Source organism: Neolamprologus multifasciatus, chromosome 7 (assembly GCF_963576455.1).
Source record: "Neolamprologus multifasciatus chromosome 7, fNeoMul1.2, whole genome shotgun sequence".
Lineage (NCBI taxonomy): Eukaryota > Metazoa > Chordata > Actinopteri > Cichliformes > Cichlidae > Neolamprologus > Neolamprologus multifasciatus.
Genome location: NC_140445.1, coordinates 13549203 through 13569036, shown reverse-complemented (window position 1 = coordinate 13569036; position 19834 = coordinate 13549203). Strand labels below are relative to the sequence as shown.

The 19834-nt window shown below is 39.4% G+C and overlaps 1 protein-coding gene across 1 annotated transcript in view; it reads left to right on the top strand.

Annotated features, from left to right (window-relative positions):
• The window catches only part of cwc27 (CWC27 spliceosome associated cyclophilin), a 37856-nt gene extending 19343 nt beyond the window's left edge, over window positions 1–18513 (top strand). Inside the window, exons 12-14 of the mRNA XM_085168603.1 lie at window positions 7143–7252; window positions 7356–7459; window positions 11968–18513. Of these exons, the coding sequence (XP_085024729.1) occupies window positions 7143–7252; window positions 7356–7459; window positions 11968–12130 (377 nt within the window). The 3' untranslated portion in view covers window positions 12131–18513. The remainder of the gene's footprint in view (window positions 1–7142; window positions 7253–7355; window positions 7460–11967) is intronic.
• Window positions 18514–19834: the final 1321 nt, after the last annotated feature.

Here is a 19834-nt window from a genome sequence, read left to right as displayed (position 1 = left end):
GGCATCTCCAAATTCCCATTTTCTGCAGCTGACAGTGGAAAGTCCTAGAGATGATCAGTTTACTATCACTTACAAGGCAGTTAAAATATTATTAAATGCATATTCTTCAGCCTGTAATATACCAACAGTGTGTATATGATTCTTGATCTGCATGCCTGCCTGATGTCATTCTGTGTCCATTCATTATCCTCACTCACCGCTGTGCCTGGCATTAAACTTGATTGGCCTGAAATGCAAACCGTCTCTTCAGAATTCACCTTTAACACACAGTTTAGTTCATCACAATCATCACTTCAGTTTTCTCTTCAGCTTTCACAGAAATTATAGCATGTTCCTGCAGTCTGGATTTCTCTTTCTTGGCATGACCACTGGGTACCAGAGCCAAAAATAAGAGAGGCATTCTGAAACTACTGTCCATTCAAAACCCTCTAAAATGATGTGGCAGCATACTTTATCCCACTTAGATATTATACAGGTCTGCGTGTGTATTCCTGGCATTGTATTACACTGGTGCCTTGTCAGTCATGTTGTTCATTTTTAGGACATGTATCAATTGAATGCTATATGAAATCCCAAATACTGTGATTGGAATTATTATTTTAACTGCTCAGCAGATCAACTGGGAGTCTTAGACCAGCTTGATTGTTTTTACAAAACACATCTTTGGTATTTTCATCCACTTTAAACCCCCAAAAGCGCTGCTCAGATAAAATAAGGTAACTTATTGCCTTGTTTTTTTTTTTTAGTCAGAAATTTTCCTAATTTGATAGCATGCGATCAAATTATGTCATCTTAATGACACCCAGGAAGCAAGTACAAGTACAACATGGTGACCAGAGGACACAGAAAACTGATAACATTCAGTGACAACGGGCAACATAACCACTAGAAACATTATGTAGCCACTTAAAAATTTCTCTGCTTTGAGACAAGCGATTGAACCTACTGCCAATTAGAGGGTTACCTAGGCAACTCGAGACAAAAATGTTTGCTAGCAACCAGCAGGTACAGAGCAATGCAAGTCAGGGAATTGAATCTGAATTGCCAACGACTCTGAAACCTGCCAGTAGGGGACATATGATAGAGTAGTATAAATTAGAACGTTACCTAGGCAACAGGAGCCTGGGATGTCCACTAGTTACCAATCATCAGCTACAAAGTGATGCAAGTAAATCACAAGCACATCACTTCTTGCATGGACTCTTAATGATGGAGTCCCTTTAGTTTTTGTAATGTCTTGCTTATTTTGTTTATTCAATTCAATTCAATTCAATTTTATTTATATAGCGCCAAATCACAACAAAAGTCGCCTCAAGGCGCTTCATAGATACAGAGAAAAACCCAACAGTCATATGACCCCCTATGAGCAAGCACTTTGACGACAGTGGGAAGGAAAAACTCCCTTTTAACAGGAAGAAACCTCCGGCAGAACCAGGCTCAGGGAGGGGCGGCCATCTGCTGCGACCGGTTGGGGTGAGAGAAGGAAGACAGGATAAAAGACATGCTGTGGAAGAGAGACAGAGGTTAATAACAGATATGATTCAACACAGAGAGGTCTGTTAATACATAGTGAGCGAGAAAGGTGACTGGAAAGGAAAAACTCAATGCATCATGGGAATCCCCCGGCAGCCTACATCTATTGCAGCATAACTAAGGGAGGATTCAGGGTCACCTGGTCCAGCCCTAACTATATGCTTTAGCAAAAAGGAAAGTTTTAAGCCTAATCTTAAAAGTAGAGATAGTGTCTGTCTCCCGAATCCAAACTGGAAGCTGGTTCCACAGAAGAGGGGCCTGAAAACTGAAGGCTCTCCCTCCCATTCTACTTTTAAATACTCTAGGAACAACAAGTAGGCCTGCAGAGCGGGAGCGAAGTGCTCTAATAGGGTGATATGGTACTACAAGGTCGTTAAGATAAGATGGGGCCTGATTATTTAAGACCTTGTATGTGAGGAGCAGGATTTTGAATTCAATTCTGGATTTAACAGGAAGCCAATGAAGGGAAGCCAAAACAGGAGAAATATGCTCTCTCTTTCTAGTCCCTGTCAGTACTCTTGCTGCAGCATTTTGGATTAGCTGAAGGCTTTTCAGTGAGTTTTTTGGACATCCCGATAATAATAAATTGCAGTAGTCCAGCCTGGAAGTAATAAATGCATGAACTAGTTTTTCAGCGTCACTCTGAGACAGGATATTTCTAATTTTAGAGATGTTGCGCAAATGGAAGAACGCAGTCTTACATATTTGTTTAATATGTGCGTTGAAGGACATATCCTGGTCAAAAATGACTCCAAGGTTCCTCACAGTGTTACTGGAGGCCAAGGTAATGCCATCCAGAGTAAGAATCTGGTTAGATACCATATTTCTAAGCTTTTCAGCGCCGAGTACAATGACCTCAGTTTTATCTGAGTTAAGAAGCAGAAAGTTAGTGGCCATCCAAGTCTTTATGTCTTTAAGACATTCCTGCAGTTTAACTAATTGGTGTGTGTTATCTGGCTTCATGGACAGATAGAGCTGGGTGTCATCTGCATAGCAATGAAAATGTATGCTATGTCTTCTAATGATGCTGCCTAAGGGAAGCATGTATAATGTAAACAGAATTGGTCCTAGCACTGAACCCTGTGGAACTCCATAATTAACCTCAGTGTGTGAAGAGGACTCTCCATTTACATGCACAAATTGGAGTCTATTAGATAGATATGATACAAACCACTGCAGTGCAATACCTGTAATACCTACAGTATGTTCTAATCGCTCTAATAGGATATTATGGTCAACAGTATCGAATGCTGCACTAAGGTCAAGAAGGACAAGCACAGAGATGAGTCCACTGTCAGAGGCCATAAGAAGATCATTTGTAACCTTCACTAAAGCTGTTTCTGTGCTGTGCTGAGCTCTGAAACCTGACTGAAACTCTTCAAATAAACCATTCCTCTGCAGATGATCTGTTAGCTGTTTGACAACTACTCTTTCAAGGATTTTTGATATGAAAGGAAGGTTGGAGATTGGCCTATAATTAGCTAAGACTGCTGGGTCTAGAGATGGCTTTTTGAGTAAAGGTTTAACTGCAGCCACCTTGAAGGCCTGTGGTACATAGCCGATTATTAGAGATAGGTTGGTCATATTTAAGATCGAAGAATTAATTAATGGCAGGACTTCTTTGAGCAGTTTTGTAGGAATGGGGTCTAAAAGACACGTTGATGGTTTGGAGGAAGTAATTATTGAAGTTAACTCAGAAAGATCAATTGGAGAAAAAGAGTCTAACTTAACATCAATGGTACTAAGAGTAGCTGTAGATAATATTACATCTGTGGGATGATTATTGGTAATTTTTTCTCTAATGATAAAAATTTTATTTGTGAAGAAGTTCATGAAGTCATCACTAGTTAACGTTAAAGGGATGGTTGGCTCAAAAGAGCTCTGACTTTTTGTCAGCCTGGCTACAGTGCTGAAGAGAAACCTGGGGTTGTTCTTATTTTCTTCAATCAGTGATGAGTAGTAAGCTGTTCTGGCTTTGCGGAGGGCTTTCTTATAAAGCAACAAACTATTTCTCCAGGCTAAATGATGATCCTCTATATGAATTACAAAAGGCAGTATATCACTGAATTGTGGTTACTTTAGGAAGGCATGTGTCATGCATCTATACAACAGCAACACAAAGCCATCTAAAAATTCATTTCAGAGAGGTTGTTTTGTGTTTCTTTTTAAACAATCAGCAGAGCAGCTTTTAAGTTTACACAGTTTACTCCGTTTAACTACCTTTATTTGTTACTTCTTATTGTGCCACTTTGACTTTGTTAAAAACTCCTGATTGTTTAACAGAGAATGGGGAAAACTTGATCCTGTGAAAGGGGCGTTTGTCGTCCACAACACACCTCGGTTGCTATAACAGCAGCTTGATTTGTAGCTCTCTAGATCCCAGGTGACAGGAAAGGGGAGGAATATAATTTAAAATGTCATCAAACTCAGGAATAGTCAGTGACAACAGCTGGAGAAGGGATGTGTGTTCTTCGTGCATGACCTCAGGGCATCATCAGTCAGCATCCGGCATGTCATAGATTGCAGCAGAGGTGACTGGGCAAGAGATGGAGGAAGATCACGTGTTTGTGTCATAAATCAAGTCAGAAAAAGGGCGGCCCCTCTAAGCAGCACAACAGACTTCAGTAATGACACCAGTCAAGTGGGGGAAAGTGTTATACTTTGATTTTTTCCCCCCTTTTTTTGTGATCTGTGTGCATTTGGTTTGGAAATTAAGTGATTTCTTATTTGGAGTTATTTGCAAAGGATCCACCAGAATTTCACTCACCAAAACTGAAGCACTCACTTCTTGAATCAGCTGTACTGTACCACGAAGCAAGTTACATTATTCAGTTCAGTTTTTGTTTGTATAGCACCAAATCACAACAACAGTTACCTCAAGGTGCTTTATATTGTAAAGTAAAGAGAGAAACATCAGACAACTCCCTTTGAGCAGTTGGTGACAGTGAGAAGGAAAAATTCCCTTTTAACAAGATAAAATCTTCAGCAGACCCAGGCCCAGGGAGGGCAATGTCTTGTCTTGTCTTTTTTTTTTTTTTTGTAGTTATAACACATTTTGTATTTGTCTTTTATTCAAACCAAGATTGACCAATTACTTACATGAAACATGACCTGTCCAGTTTGTTATTCTATTTTTTTTTAATCATATCCTCCTGAGAACCAAGGAAAAAGGAATCTCCCCATTGCACTTTTTTGTGATTTCTTTCTTCTTTTACAGCTAAAAGAGGCCACCCAAACACATGTGATATCAATGGAAAGCTCCTCTATTTAGTACTTTGGGACTTAGAAGGTTACCTGAAATAAGTCAAAAGATATAGACCAAAAACAAATATCCATTACAGAGGACATAAATGAACAGCCTGGTTCTCAGGAGGATATTTAAGGGTTTCAGTTGGTATAGTCTCTAGTTAGTTGTGCATGCTTGGGTCATCTAAACAAGCTTTTCAGTAAGGTCTGGTTCATATGCCTGCCTTAAGTTCTTTGTTGTTCTGTTAGTTTATTTTGGGAAATATGTTGTCTCATGAACTCATAAAATAGCAGCTCTCTCCTAAATGACAAGCAGGGGCCTCGTGTGTTTTCTCTGTTGCATCATTTATTTAGTGCAGCTGAATATGTCAGAGCATCCAGTCAGGAGTGGCACAGCTTGGCGAGTGAGGTGACGGTGATCTGGGGCTTGTGTCTGTGTGTGACATCACATTTTGTTGTGGAAAGAAAGTGCTCAGACAGCCAGCAGACTGTGCTCACTGTCTGCCACTCTGTGACTTCACAGACTGTACGCCTGAACTCTGAGATTTACAGAAGCACATTAACTGCATGAGACACAGATGTCAGCACGCTGATTGTCTCTCCTATTCACGATGAGAGAATTTTTCACACATACTGCAGAGAGGACAGTTTGGTGGAAAAGTATTCCCAGCATACTGTGATTTTACCCTCTCTGTCTGTACTTTGTGACACACACAGCTCATACAGTACATCTGTTGCACTAGACGGCTACAGTCTAGTTTCCTTCCTTTTATTTGTATTAGAGATGAAACTAAGGAATATCTTCATTGTCAGTTAGTTCAGTTGGTTGTGCTCTCACTTATATTTTATGTCTGTAAATTAGACAAAACATAGAAAAATAAAAATATTTACATTTCAGAAGCTTTATTAAGTGTTTTTTTTTTTCACTTCATGGGTTTTGTCCAGCCAGTGATGTGAAACAGAAAAAAAGCAAAAAAGAATGAATCAACAACATGATTAATCCTCTTCTTTTCAGTGCAGCTTTATTTCCACATTAGAGACCAGCGATGATTAGCTAAAGAATCTCCGACTCCTGCAAGTCAAGCTCCACATACGTTATAATTTAGTCTAGTATATTTTGAAGTAGCCTAACAGTTGTATCAGTTTCTGTATGTAGTCAACAAAGGCTGTTAAGTACAGTCAGTGCAGTATTTTGACATTTATTCAACATTTTGACGTTTATAGTTTCATTATCAACTGGAGGATATGCTAATAATAAAACAATAAAATAATGAGTCTCTTTTTCTTATTTGAATTCAAAAGTTTAAAAAGAGCTTTTGATCTTCAAATAAACTGCTTAATTTAAAAAATATTTTTAAAATGTACTCCTGTTCAGTCCTTTCAAACAGGTTCAGACACTTGGAGATGGTGCAAACCACTATTTTCCTTACATTTGTCACCTTCTATAATCATTAAAAAATAATAATAATAGATTTTTTTAATTCCTTGATAATATTTCAGTAGGACCAGTTAAGTGACCTTCACTTCTCTCAAATCAGCTGAATATGTTCACACTTGCTCTAATCTGTGCTAAAATTTAACTGACTCGGTTAAATCTTAAGGCTCGTTACGTATGTCATCTTTGATCAGGAAAAAAATGAGGGATGATTATTTTATTCCTTCGCTGTGATGGTGAGCAATAGCATGGATACGTACAGAGCATGACAGTCTGAGGTGGACGGACTATCTTTTCAGTTTTCTGGCAATCATTGTCATGGAGCATGTACAGCAGCATCTGTGAAGGCTTTTCCTTTTATGTTTTCTTGCTGCTCTTGTTCTGTTTTTTGGGGGGTTTTTTAGTTTTTTTTTTACCTGTTGTTTGTTAAGTAGCAGTTAATTACACTTAAAACTGAACATCTAAAAATAAATATTTATTCATTTATTTTAAATCTGGTAAAACATCCCTGAATTCTATTCAGTTTAGGAACAGTTTTACAAGTGGTCAAAAAGACGAAACCAAAGACAAAGACTATTATTAAAAACCTCTCCAGTTATCTTTGCATGAACCAGTTTGAATTTTAGACCATCCAAATAATGTAATTTTGTAAAAGTTAAAACTTCTTGGCCGGCTTTCATTCTGGCTCCCTCAGGCCAGAGAGTCGCTCATCCAAACAAGCTCAAACTTGGCAGTGCACTTAACTCATTTCCTTGGCAACACAGCCTGCAACCTTGAAGTGGTTTGGATAAACAGTTGTTGAGATAGGTAAAGAACAGTTGGAAGTACGGACATGCAGAGATTTCTCAAGTTGTTAGTTAAGATTTGTCTGATTTCTTGCTTTGCTGCTATAACAGCTGTCTACTTTGTCTCTTTTGACTCTCTAAAGTGGAGAAAAAGCCAACCAGTGAAGCTGTGGCTGAGTACTTGGAGGGAAGAAAGAAATATGAAGGGCTCAAGAACCGAAAACTGAAAAAAGGCTCAAGCAGAGAAGAACAGGCAAGAGGGCACAATATGTTGCACTAAATTACTGAAATTGAAATAGACTGTAAATTCTGTAGTTTTTAACGTGTGTTTTAATGATGTCTGATCTTTACGGTAGACGCTGGCCCTGCTCAACAGCTTCAAGTCCAAACTGTCATCGGCCATCACTGAGGGTCCACAGGAGGACGTGGAGGAGCTGGCAGAGGATGATGACAAAGGATGGTCAGTGAGCTTGACACTATTCGAGATAAATAAGCGGGATATTTTCATTTTCTTCTTTCATGGTCATCTTTTAGGAAAGAATCCAGAAATTGTTCATTTATTTCAATTTATGCAACTGAATAAAGCAAAGTCAAGCATGATCATGAGCCTATCCCACCTGTCTTAGGGTGAGAGGCAGGATACACCCTGGACAGGTCGCCAGTCTGTCACAGGGCTACCATTCGCACTCACATTTACTCCCGCATTGGGCAATTTAGTGTTTCCAATTAACCTAACCCCACTAACTGCATGTTTTTGGACTGTGGGAGGAAGCTGAAGTACCTGGAGAGAACCCACACAAACACGGGGAGAACATGCAAACTCCACACAGAAGGACCCTGGCCTGACACAATTATGTTAAAAATGACTATTTAGTTCTTTAAAATTTGAAGACATTTAAAAGATTAAATGGAAGACGGTTAAATTTTCATTTAAATGTTGCTTTTGGTTATTTTTTAGTTAAAACTTGCTGATTATAGTGTTATACTCATAGACAGTAATAAAGACATAACCACTATGATGTCACCCAGTGGTGTCTGGATTCCCATTTTTGAAGTTTCGAGATTACCGTTTTCCGCCATCAACATCTTGGTTGCAAGAAAACTGATGTAACAAGAAGAGGTGGGTCTGAGTGTAAAACCACTGACTCATCGGCAGATGGTTTGTGACTGACAAGTTGTTAGTCAATGAGCAAAACATGGTATGAGCAAAAAGGTCAACAAAGAAAGCCTTGTCTTCCCCCCCCCCCCCTCAACAACCCCCCCACCCACCCCCATAGCTTTCTATGGAGGGAAAAGGCTCGGGCTGGACGTTTGTTTGCAACCCCAGCTATCGCCATCTGGTGGCTTTAAGACAGAATGCAGTTTTTAAGGCACTTCTGCAGTGGCTTCATTTTTCTGACAGGGAATCTTTGTCCATGTTTTTTGTTTTCTCTGGTTAGACTACTTTAATACATGAACAAACTTACTAGTCCAACTGTTAACAGAAGTGCTTATTCTATATAACTCCCCAAGAAAAGCACCACATCGTTGGTCTATAACTTAAATTCATTGTTCACTGCAGTCAATAATAGTAGAAACTCTGAGCAGTACATGAGCACATCAGTCCTCCCAGAGCCCAAGAAGCAGTCCGGCACACACACCATTTTGTGGACAGTGAAGTTTAAGCATGACAGGCTAACTAGAAAAAAGTTGTTTTATTATTTCATTCATATTATGATGACTATCGCTAAAAGACAACATAATATCAGGAGCAACAAACATGAGACAATGGAAAAAAAATCCTTCCTTGTACAGATGAACCTGAACTCTATAAGATCTAAAGCTCACTCCAAGTTCTGATAAATGTGTGTGAAAGTTCAGGTTGTGTGCTTGTGTATGTGTGTCACGTTGGGATTTCAAGCCACAGCCACCAGATTGGCCATCAGGAAATCAGGCCTGACTGTGTGTTTTCCTCTCATATTCTGTTTTTCACCAAAGATCTCAAAGTCTAACTGCACAGAGTGAGGGTTTGAAATGAATACCATGTGTTTGAACGTGAGCAAAGTGTCTGTGTGCAAGAGATTTAGAATAACAAAATCTGTAGTTCCTATTAGTCTCCAGAAGCCCCCTTGAAGTTCAGTCTGTGTGTGCGTATGTGTGTCAGCGTGCATATGTGGGGGCCCTAATGAATTTGAGAGAAGCCTTGGCTGGCGTTTGGAGCCTCTCCCGGCTGTAGACACCTCACGGTGTTGCCCCTGCCAGGTATGGTGAGAAGGGAGGGACGGGGCAGTAGCATAGCAGTCCTAGAAAAACACCAGTGGGGAAGTCTGTGCCACTCTAGGAGTACTGCGAACAGAATGTGGGTTACAACAGGTCAGACATTGGAAGTCAAGTCTGGGCCAGAGGAGGTAAACTATTCCATCTGTGTCTGTGTCTCCAAATTCTGACTCTCCCTCTACAGCCCCCTCCTCCCCCAACTCCTTCTGCTTTGCTAACACACAACCTCAGAGCCCACTCTCTCAAAGCAAAGAGCCCTCCATTGCTTTCACCATTCCTCCATATTCAGTAAATCCCACCCCCTGCTTGAGTAAAAAGAATGCAAGACAAATAAATAGAGGAAAAGCTTCTGTAGACTCACATTATGGCAGCACAGCGGTTTTGATAAGCCCCGAACGCTGCCTTTCCACATCATGTTTCAGAGCTGGATGACTCTGAGGCTGTATGACCGGCAGACTGTCATCACAGAGACTGCTAGACAAATTATCAGAGGCGGCATGCTCACGCAGCAGGAGTCCTCAGGGCCTGCCAGAGTCTAACCGTGACATTCTAGATGAGCTGTCACAACTCCTGCCGATTTCAAATGAACACAGGAGAAAATCCAGATCGCACCAACATACTAAAACACCCTAACCGCACAGACACGTAGAAGAGGTCATGCACGCTAGAACAACCCTTGTTTAAGTTTACAGCATGGAGTTTTGTTTTTTAATACAGGCATGTGGAAACACACTGAAACAATCTGTTGATCGTGAACTTTGAAGGAAACATTTAAAGATTTTCTTATTTTAGGTATGAACAAAACTACGTTTGCATTTCCATCTGGTGCTCTGGTTTCATACGACAAGCATAGCATGAGCTGATTGTAAATAGAAGTTGGGCACCACAATTGTTCCACCATGTAATGTTGGTTGGTATTTTTCATCGAAGGATTGACTCAAATGATGCACATAATATGTGTACCAGCTCAAGTTTGGGTTTTCATACATGAATTCAGTTTATTTCCCTAATTAAATCTCAAGTTTTAAACCAGTTTTTGACAGATTTCTAAAAGTTGTGTCGTCTTCTTTTTATGACAGGTTGTCTAATAGATTTTTTTAAAAATTAAATAAAGCACTATACTTTTAAAAAATTTGCCTTAACAAGCAATAGGAAAGGTTTTTTTTTTTAAAGAAACAAATAACATAACTTAAGATACATTTAAACCCAAGTTGTAGTCTAATCACAAAATGGTGTGTGTGTGGTTTATATTTTACTTTCCCTTCCCCCAATTCCAGTACCAGCACCAGGGGGGAGATGGGGGGTAATAATTTATAAAGGTATCTGAGTATCACACAACCAGTTCTGAACCAGTTACAGTGTAAAGCCACATTTGCAGCAACCCTGTGAGGCCATAATTAGGCACAAGTTAACATGTGAAGTGATGCTTGAAATGCTTAAAACATTGTAATGATGTACACTTGTGTGAATTCAGGTTCACAACAACAATTCTTTGTGTTAGAGTGCTAATGTGTGGGTCTGTGGAAAAACTGTAGCAAAGACCACCAGAGTCACTAGGGTTAAGCCCCCTTGGACTTCACCTTGGAATTTTTTTTTGTTGGGAAATGCCCTCCTTCTTTTATCTGGTTTTTTAGAAAGCCACAGTGAGGGTAAGCCACACTAGGTAAATAAACACAATACTATAGGCTTAATGTCAAGAAACACTGGTGATTTTAAAGCATCTATTTAAGTCATTTTAGCTACTGTTTAAAGAACACTATTATATTGACAAATTAGACTCTTAGTCTTGATTTAACATTTCAACTGGGTTTAAAGGTTCATTAAGTAATCTTTTCAGATCATTAAATAGATAAAATAATGTTGTAGCTTCAAAATATACGTTGATTAGTGTGTAATTATCTGCCAGAGAGCTCGATTTTGGTTTCATCTGACCAAAGGACGATTGATGGTCAACAGTTTGCACCTTTTCAACCAGCTTCTTGATCTTGTAATCCATTCCAGACCTGTGTAGGTCTACAGACTTGTTCCTGCCACCCTCTTTGGTTTTCCCTAATGGTGATGTTTTATAGGCTTTTCTATTCTACTCAAAGCTCATTCACCCATTCAAACACATTCATACAAGCACTATTTTCTATGCCTAAATGCTTTCTATTTAACATTCACATGTTTTCACACTCCAATGATCACATTGGAGTGCAACTAAAGGTTCAGTCTTGCCCGAAGGACTGAACCACCAGCCTTCATATTGGTAGATGACCTCTGTCTACCTCCTGAGATACAGCCACCTATCAGGAGTATCTGTAATTGATTCTTTCCCACACAGCCACAGAGCCGATCTGCAGGAGCCCAAATTCTAGCTGGGTTGTATGGCATCGAGTAGTTATTTCACTCAATGAAATGTAAATCCATTTATAATTTTTATGTAATATTTTTTTCTGTATTTTTGGTTTATATCCTGTCTCTTTCCATTAAAATGAAACAACCATAAAAATTAAAGACTGTTAATTTCTTTGTGTGAGCAAACTTATGAATTCAGCAGGAGATCAAATAGTTATTTTCCCCTGCTTCAACTAATTATTGGGTTTGTTGTTATGAAACTTCTCAAAGCAAAGGAGAAACTGGCCTCTAGGTAACGGTTCCATGGAGCAGTGATTTAGTGGATCCTGTCCTGCTGTTCTTTGAACTCTCTCCACCTCTCTTTGTCTGATTTAGGATGGCCCATGTTCTGCAGTTTGATGAGCAAAGCAGAAAAGTCAAGGATGCCAACATGCAGGATGAGGACACCTTTGAGATCTATGACCCACGCAACCCCGTTAACAAACGCAGGAGAGAGGAGAGCAAGAAGATCCTGAAAGAAAAGAAGGCCAAGAGGTGAGGTCACAAGGTCATAGGTCGTGCCGAAGCCATGTGACTAAAACCGAAACTGGCCGTACAGCATCCTGGCAGTCTACCTTTTCATTGCTTCAAACCCGGCTTCGTTGAACCATTTCCTGGTGCGAACATTACAAATGAGGATGCTGAGCCGAAAACATGATGTTCCCGTTTTCTGTGAGGAAACGGCTTCTTCACAGCTTCACCTGAACTCATCAGGAGGAAAAAAATAGTGAACCTTACATGTAATGTTCATTTATATGACTTTGTATTTTCTGTTTACAGTTAAATGTGAGCCTTTGTTAGAAAAATAAATACCAATCATAAACAGCCTGTAATGACTCTGTTCTGTTTGATTTTAAACAAATGTATCACTAAGGAGCCATTTTTCAGGATAAATTGATACTCTAATGCAGTTTGTGAGGCCTTTCTTGCTTACATGGAAGGGGTATAAAACCTGGTGTATGTGCCCACTCTCTTCTTTCCATCTGGCATCAACTATTCGTGTTTGGACAGCTCATCCATCCTCTGCTTGCACTGGTGCTATGGCTGACTTCCACATTCAAGTGTTTCTTCAGATTTAGTTTGAACAAATATGCAAGTAAATCTCTTGTGTGGACACCCTACTATTCACTTAGCTTTCAGCCAGTCCACCAGACCACAACAATACTTGCACAAAAAAATGCTTGCCTAATATCATTTAAGTCAGGGTATGGATACGGAAAAGCTGAGTGTCCTGTGGTTTCTGGCACAAGGATGTTGACAGGCAAGTGTGGCTTCTTTTGGCTTGACGGTGATGGTCTTTGTCATGTTACTCAAGCCTTTCCTAGATAGTTTTTGTGGTGTCTGGACCCATTATCACTTCTGGGGAACACTTGTGCAGTCAGGGAAGGTGTTTGATGGTCAGCATCAATGTGTAGGTGGGCGGTACATGTCAAATGAATGCTATGACCTTCATGAACCTCAACAGAATATAGTATTGCTATGTAAAATGTTTTAGTCAGTCAGCCTGGCTCTGGATTTAATGTTGAGGCTGATCAACGAATGCACATGCTCCAAATCAGCTATATATTATGGGTCTTTACCATTGGAATACTGCTTCATGGTTATAGCCAGTTAAAACAACAGAAAGTACCACATTCTGTGGGTCTTTGGATATGAAAAATGAATGAAAGAATGATTCAAACCCAAGCAACAGGGAGTAACATTTCACAGGTATCCTAATATGCAAATTTCCAAATTTTTAAGTATGTTTGCATGAATAAAATTCATCTATTTTGTACTGGGCATTGGTGCAGTCCCTTAGCTCATCCTCTGTCTGGAGAAAAAAAAACATTTTAGCTCCCTTTCCCCCTGTCTTTAAGCCAGCTTTCTTGGCAGCTCTTGCTAACAGAAGGTTGGCAAGGAGCAGGTAGAAGGAACAGCAGGTGGGAGGAGCTTCTGTGCTTACAACTAGAGCACCAAAGTGCTCTTACTTACCAATCAAAATCAAGAAGGGGTAGGTCTTAGAATATCAGCTCTCAACAGTTGCAAAGAAGAAACTGATTGTAGTTGTCACTGAGGAGCCAGTAAATTGCAACTTAACACTGAAGAAGTAGCCTAGCAATGATTACAGCGCTTGAGAGAAGCCCTCTAAAACTGAGGTCATGGGGGATTTCAGTTAAAAAATGTATGGCTGTGGACACAGAGCCTAGAATGGACAATTGATACCACCCTTTTCCGTAAGACAAATATGAATCTACAGCTGTTAGTGGCTCAGCTAGCTGGAACTGGAAACACTGTGCCACTAGTCTGGCACAGTCCACAGAGCAGGTGTAAAAACATCATTACACATTTAATGAACAGTTACGAGAAGTATTGATTTTCTCAGTGAACTTTCTGCTATGATTGCGTACTTCACAAAATATTAAATAGAAAAACAACTTTTTAATGCTGGGGTAAAAACCAGAGACAGCTCAGTCATCCGGACACATTTCTTTTTCATTGTCCTGCTCGGGTCATCACTGGAGCAGTCAGGGCTTGTTGAAAACAGAACTGTTCAAACACTTAACCCAAAAATGATCAGCTGCCGTGTGCGACCAGGAGCAGCACACTTTTTTTTTAACTGGACTTGTGGGATTATGCTTAAATTTCAATATGAAACGAGACGTACAGTTAATGTTACATTAAGAGGCCAGCTCTTCCCAAGCTGCTGAAAATTGAAAACAGGTGATGCAGTGGCCTGACCGACTCTGTGCTTCTGGGTCTTGCTCACGATTAAACATGCCAGTGTTAATAACTGAGATATTCTGAAATGTAACGAGAGATTCACTTTTTTCTTGAGTACGTCATAAAACAAGCCTTGTAATACTCTCATGCTCTTTCGCTCTAATTTCTAATGGCCACACTGGCCTTGAAGACACTCCTCAGATAAATTAGTTCTTTACAAGGACTCTGCTTGCCAAGTAAATCGGTAATTTATGTTTGAAGAGAAGCCAGAGAGAAAGACAAGGTAGAGAATATTTAGCATCTCTCTGCGTCACTGCACCCAACTTCAAGTAGAAAATACCCCTCTTTTGCTCATCATGTGATTCCGGAGGAATGAGATGGGAAGGTAATGGCATTATCATGCTCTTCCACTGCCTTCTCCTTCTGCCCTTGGGTGTAAGCATTAAAAATGACAAGCTAATTCTTCTAATGTCTAAAGACATGACAAATTAAATTAAACATTCATTTTGGAACCAGGGTGTTTTGTTCTTCTCTTTCCATGTAACTTGTATTTATGACATTAAAGAAGGGATTTACCGTAAAGCCCATAAGAAAGCAAGGTTCTTTAGATTTCTAGATTGCAAAACCACTGGGGGCATCTGATCATTCCCAAAAGTCTGTATGGAGTCTTTATTACAATGACAAATCCAAAGTCAGATAAACAACTATCTCAAGCAATGAAAAATACAAGGAGACCTGGTCTGGCCCCCTCAGTGCCCTTATCTCAGCTTGATGGAGTCAGTCTGGGATTACATGTGGAGACAAGACAGAAGAACTGTGGCAAGTTGTCTCAGTTGCTTTCTCATGTGTTGAATAGCTATGCAAGAGAACACATGTGTGTTACTGTGACCATGAGTCCTCCCTCTATAGCTAACTCCTCTGGGTGCAATGGCCAGAAGAAAAATGCAAGATCAAAGAGGAGATGGTTTGTACAGGCACAGCAGAGTGTCATTGTTAAGCTCTGGCAATTCCCAGACGTCCAAGGACAGAGCAGTGAGTTCATTTGTCTCTGCTGTCAGCTTTTTGTCTGCACCTTATTGTTGAAGGACAAATTCAAAATTTTCTCACTCTATCCTAATACAGCGCTTGCATACCCATGACTACACTGAAAGATTTGCTGGTGCTCAGACTGCTCTTCTTGTCCATACATCAGATAAAGTAATTTCACTGTCAGTGATGAAAGCTTATGTTGTATCAGGACTCTGCAGTTTAAGTTAGTTTAATTAAACATGTATCATTGAAACTTGGAATATGGGGTTTAGGAACAAATTCTTTCTTCCTCCTCAGACAGGGTTTGCTTGTGAAGGTGAAATAGTGTAATAGTAGATACCAAAATGAAATTTTATCAGATCCATGAATTTAAAAGATAACCAGACAACAGCGCACAGTGCATTGGTTTACAATGCTCAGAAGCAAGATTGTTTTCTGAAAGTGCACAATGTTTATTTGTGTAAAATAGTGTTTTGTTAGAATAGAATGTCCTCCATCCAGGATCCTAATTACATAACAGTTATGTTATATTAACAGCCAAATGTCTCTAGCTGTTTAAACTGCAATTTAATATCTATAACCTGGTACTGTGTGATGTTAGAATAATAAGGAAAATGTTGTTTCTGCAGTAAATCAGACACTCCAATTATAAATTATGTAATTAATACGGATGTTGTTATAAGCAGAATTTTACTGTTTGGGAAAATGTAATGAAAAGAAGGATGAGCGCAAGTAGCAACCTTTTGAGGTTGTGATATCACAGAGAATCACTTCATCAACACTTGTGAAACAGGACAGCAGGACAGCATTACCCTGTTGTTTAAATATAGTCATGTCCTCTTTTAAGCAAGAAAACAAAATGCCAGTGCCAAAATGGCTAAATTCAAGGCTTAAATAGTAATATCATAGTGCATCTATGCAAGGTAATAGACATGAGTATGACATCTGGCACAAACCTATTAAACTACAGTCACACTATAGAAAACGGCGACAGGACCAAAACTGTTGTGAGCATGTGCATTGGACTTGTGATCTTGTTGCTTTTGAAATGGTTGCTTGAAAGCACGGGACTACACCTGCAACCACTTGCAGTCAGCTGCCATCCTCAAAGCAACGTATATGCATCAGTTTGTGGTTGAACTAAGTAAAACTGGAAAGAAAGTACAGCAAATCTTTTGCAATTTTTGTTATGTTTCCAAATCTGTTACTTCATATACAGAACTTCACATTAATTGTTTCCTTTCCATGTCTAGCAAAACCTCAAAGAGTTTAAATATATAGTGATTGCAGTCACTTCGAGTCAGTTTGCAGTTGTTTGGAGATAGGTTGCCTCCCACCTGGCAACCTTAAGACTGAAAGTGGTCGTCCAGAGGTTGAAGGTGTTGCACGCTCAGCCTCTGGTCAATAAGTTGTTTCATCCCAACTATTTGCCGTCAGTCGCTGATAGCAAAAAATTCAACACAATCACCAAGCAATTACCAATTGTTCCTAAGAGGTTCCTGTTTTAGCTCTAGTCTAACTGAGCCATTACTGGAATTGGTGCTAAAATGTAAAACTATGAATCTATTAATTATTAGCTTTAGCTGTGAACTAAAGTGGTGAACACAATACATCAGTCAGTATATGAGCAAATTAGAAAGGATTTCTACACAACACACAGACAGGAGGAAGAATTACAGTCACCAATAACTCTTTTGATGTACATATGTGCATGTGGGTATTGTTTTAAGGCAGAAAAATGTGAATTGGTATTTTAACATCTGCTGAATCAGGGCTCCTTCTCCTTTAATATGCTTTGCTTAGATTAAAGTCCTCATGTCACTGATCATATTTCACAGCTACTGTATACGATTTATTTTTCATATAGACCAAGTCTTTCTCTTCCCTATTACAGCGCTTCCTCTCTTTTTTCCCTCTGTATGAACACAATATTCTCAAACAGTTCTTCTTGTGTTACACCAGAACAAAATTAGCAAGTGCTTTTGTTTTAACATACTAAGCTGATAAAGTAACACAGAGCAGTCTTTGTCTAGCAGTGTTGCTATGTTCTTTTTGTTGCTGGTATATTTATGGATCATAGTTGAGACTACTTAGACACACCTTGAAAATGACATGCCAGAGCAGAGATGCCAGCCAGTGCTGGGTGATGCAGAGAACTGCCCGGGTGTTGGGATATGAGCAATAACATATTCATTTTGCCAAATATTAAGTCCAACAAAGGCCTGCCTGTGAAATTTCCAATACCACAGCAATTGGATAGGGCTGAAAAGGAATGAATGCAATTCTCTAGAAACTGAGTGCACTGAAGGACACCAGTGTAAACAATAAATTAAGGCCAAGACTACAACTACCACCAAGGTTAAACTAAAAAGAAAAAAAAAACCCTCAGAAAAGCTGCGTTTTACCTCAAACTGGAACGAGTCATAGAATTGAGTTACATGGGCATGAGTTGCTTTGTCAGATTTTATGAAATGTTTCCATTTCAGATCTAAAAGTCTAAGATGAATTTATTTCATATACTGACAGAGTACAGGAATATGTAAATATACCTGTATTTTGATAAGTGCCCAGAAATGTATGGTTCACATGGGCCTCAGTGTGGTTTGGATTCAGTGCAGACAAGAATTCTATCCAGTCACGGTACAAAAGAATCCACTGTTTAATGACTGTTTCCTCAGCTCGGCCCCAACATGTGATGCAATCTGACATATTAGAAATAATTGCGTGCATGAATGTCTTAGCAGCACTGAGTACTGCATTGAGAGGCAGCCTCTAATGCACCTAAAATTGATGAGATTATACTTAATAGTTTTGATCATTCTTCTTAATGTGATTTTTACTGATATTTGAGTCAAGAATCATCCCAAGGTATTTAAACCCACTCACAATTTCAATCCTCTCACCTTTACTGAAGGTTTCTGCTCTAGCAGGTTGTTGTATTATTCAACCCAACCGTTAAACCAATCAGCATTAGATCAATTCAATAGGGAAAAATGAATTTTCCCCAACCGATTGTGAGTGGTTGCTGGTAATTGCTGTGAAATCAGTTACTATTTCCCAGTATTGGTCAGTGACCCCATGGTAACCATTCGTTGCTAAAGAATAACATGTATTCTCTGACCAACTACATGGCAGGTTGCTTGCTACTGCCATGTGAAATTGGTTGCAAATATGCAGTGTTGGGGAGTAACGAATACATGTACCGCCGTTACGTATTTAAAATACAAAATATGAGTAACTGTATTCCGTGACAGTTACCGTTTAAAAAGGTGATATTTAGAATACAGTTACTTTGTTGAAATAAATGGATTACACGGCGGTACTTCCCTGTTTCATATTGTCGCGGGTCAGGACTGTTTGGGTTTTGTTTGACAGCTACGTTCTGTTGTTCCAGGCGGCAGCGTTACGGTTGCCATGGTTACAGGGTGACGCTCTCTCTCTGCGTGTTTCCTGGGTGAGAGAGGCCTTTTTGTTGTTGTTGTGCTAAGCTAATAGGCAGAAGGCTACAGGTATAGCTCTAAAGAATGTAGCATCATGGGCAGTGTAGTCTGTGCTGCAGGGAGAATGGACTGCCATACACGTTATGTGTCTGTGAGCGAGGGAGGGAGAAAAAGGAAAAGTACGAGCTGTCATCGAGCAAAAACGGGAGCTGGAAGCATGTAAATATAATAATAACCACTGCAGCCAAGAAGAGTGCCTGACGAGCCCAGTTGTAAGTAAGCTATTAAGACTCGACTGTACACTGTGTTCGTGTTTTCCTCCAAAAACAATAAGTTCCGTTGGAGCAGCCTTTCAACGCCTCTCTCTGTCTCTCGCTAGCAAAGTTGACCCAGACAACAAAGTAAAGCTAGTTTTCGGCTACGAGCCTGACACAGAACCCACCGTATTAGCCAGAGGTCCCTTTAGTACGGTTCGGAGCCGCGGACCTTCAGTAACAGTAATAAATCACAGCAATAGTACATTCATGTAGTTGTAAACAGCATGATAATATATTAAGTAATCCAAAGTATTCAGAATACGTTACTCTCATTGAGTAACGTAACGGAATACGTTACAGAATACATTTTGGGGCATGTATTCTGTATTCTGTAATGGAATACATTTTAAAAGTAACCTTCCCAACACTGTAAATGCAGGTATATGAAAGTGCACCACTTTTTAGTGTAATGAGATTTTTAAATGCAGAGAACATTTCAGTTTTTAGTTTTGTATCAACCACTTTTTCTGTGTTTTATAAAGTTATATTAACCTCCACATTCACTATTATTAAATCAAAAACAATAAAAAGTTTGTCCTTATTCTTTTCTTTTCTTTAAATTTAACACTGTTACATTTCTTTTATTTTTAGAGACGACCCTCAATCAATGTTCTGTCTCACCGTGTTCAGACTGGTTATCCATTTTCTTTTAGGGGATATTTGAGATAGAAATTAAAACTATGGAATAATTCATAATGATGTGCTGTTGTCATT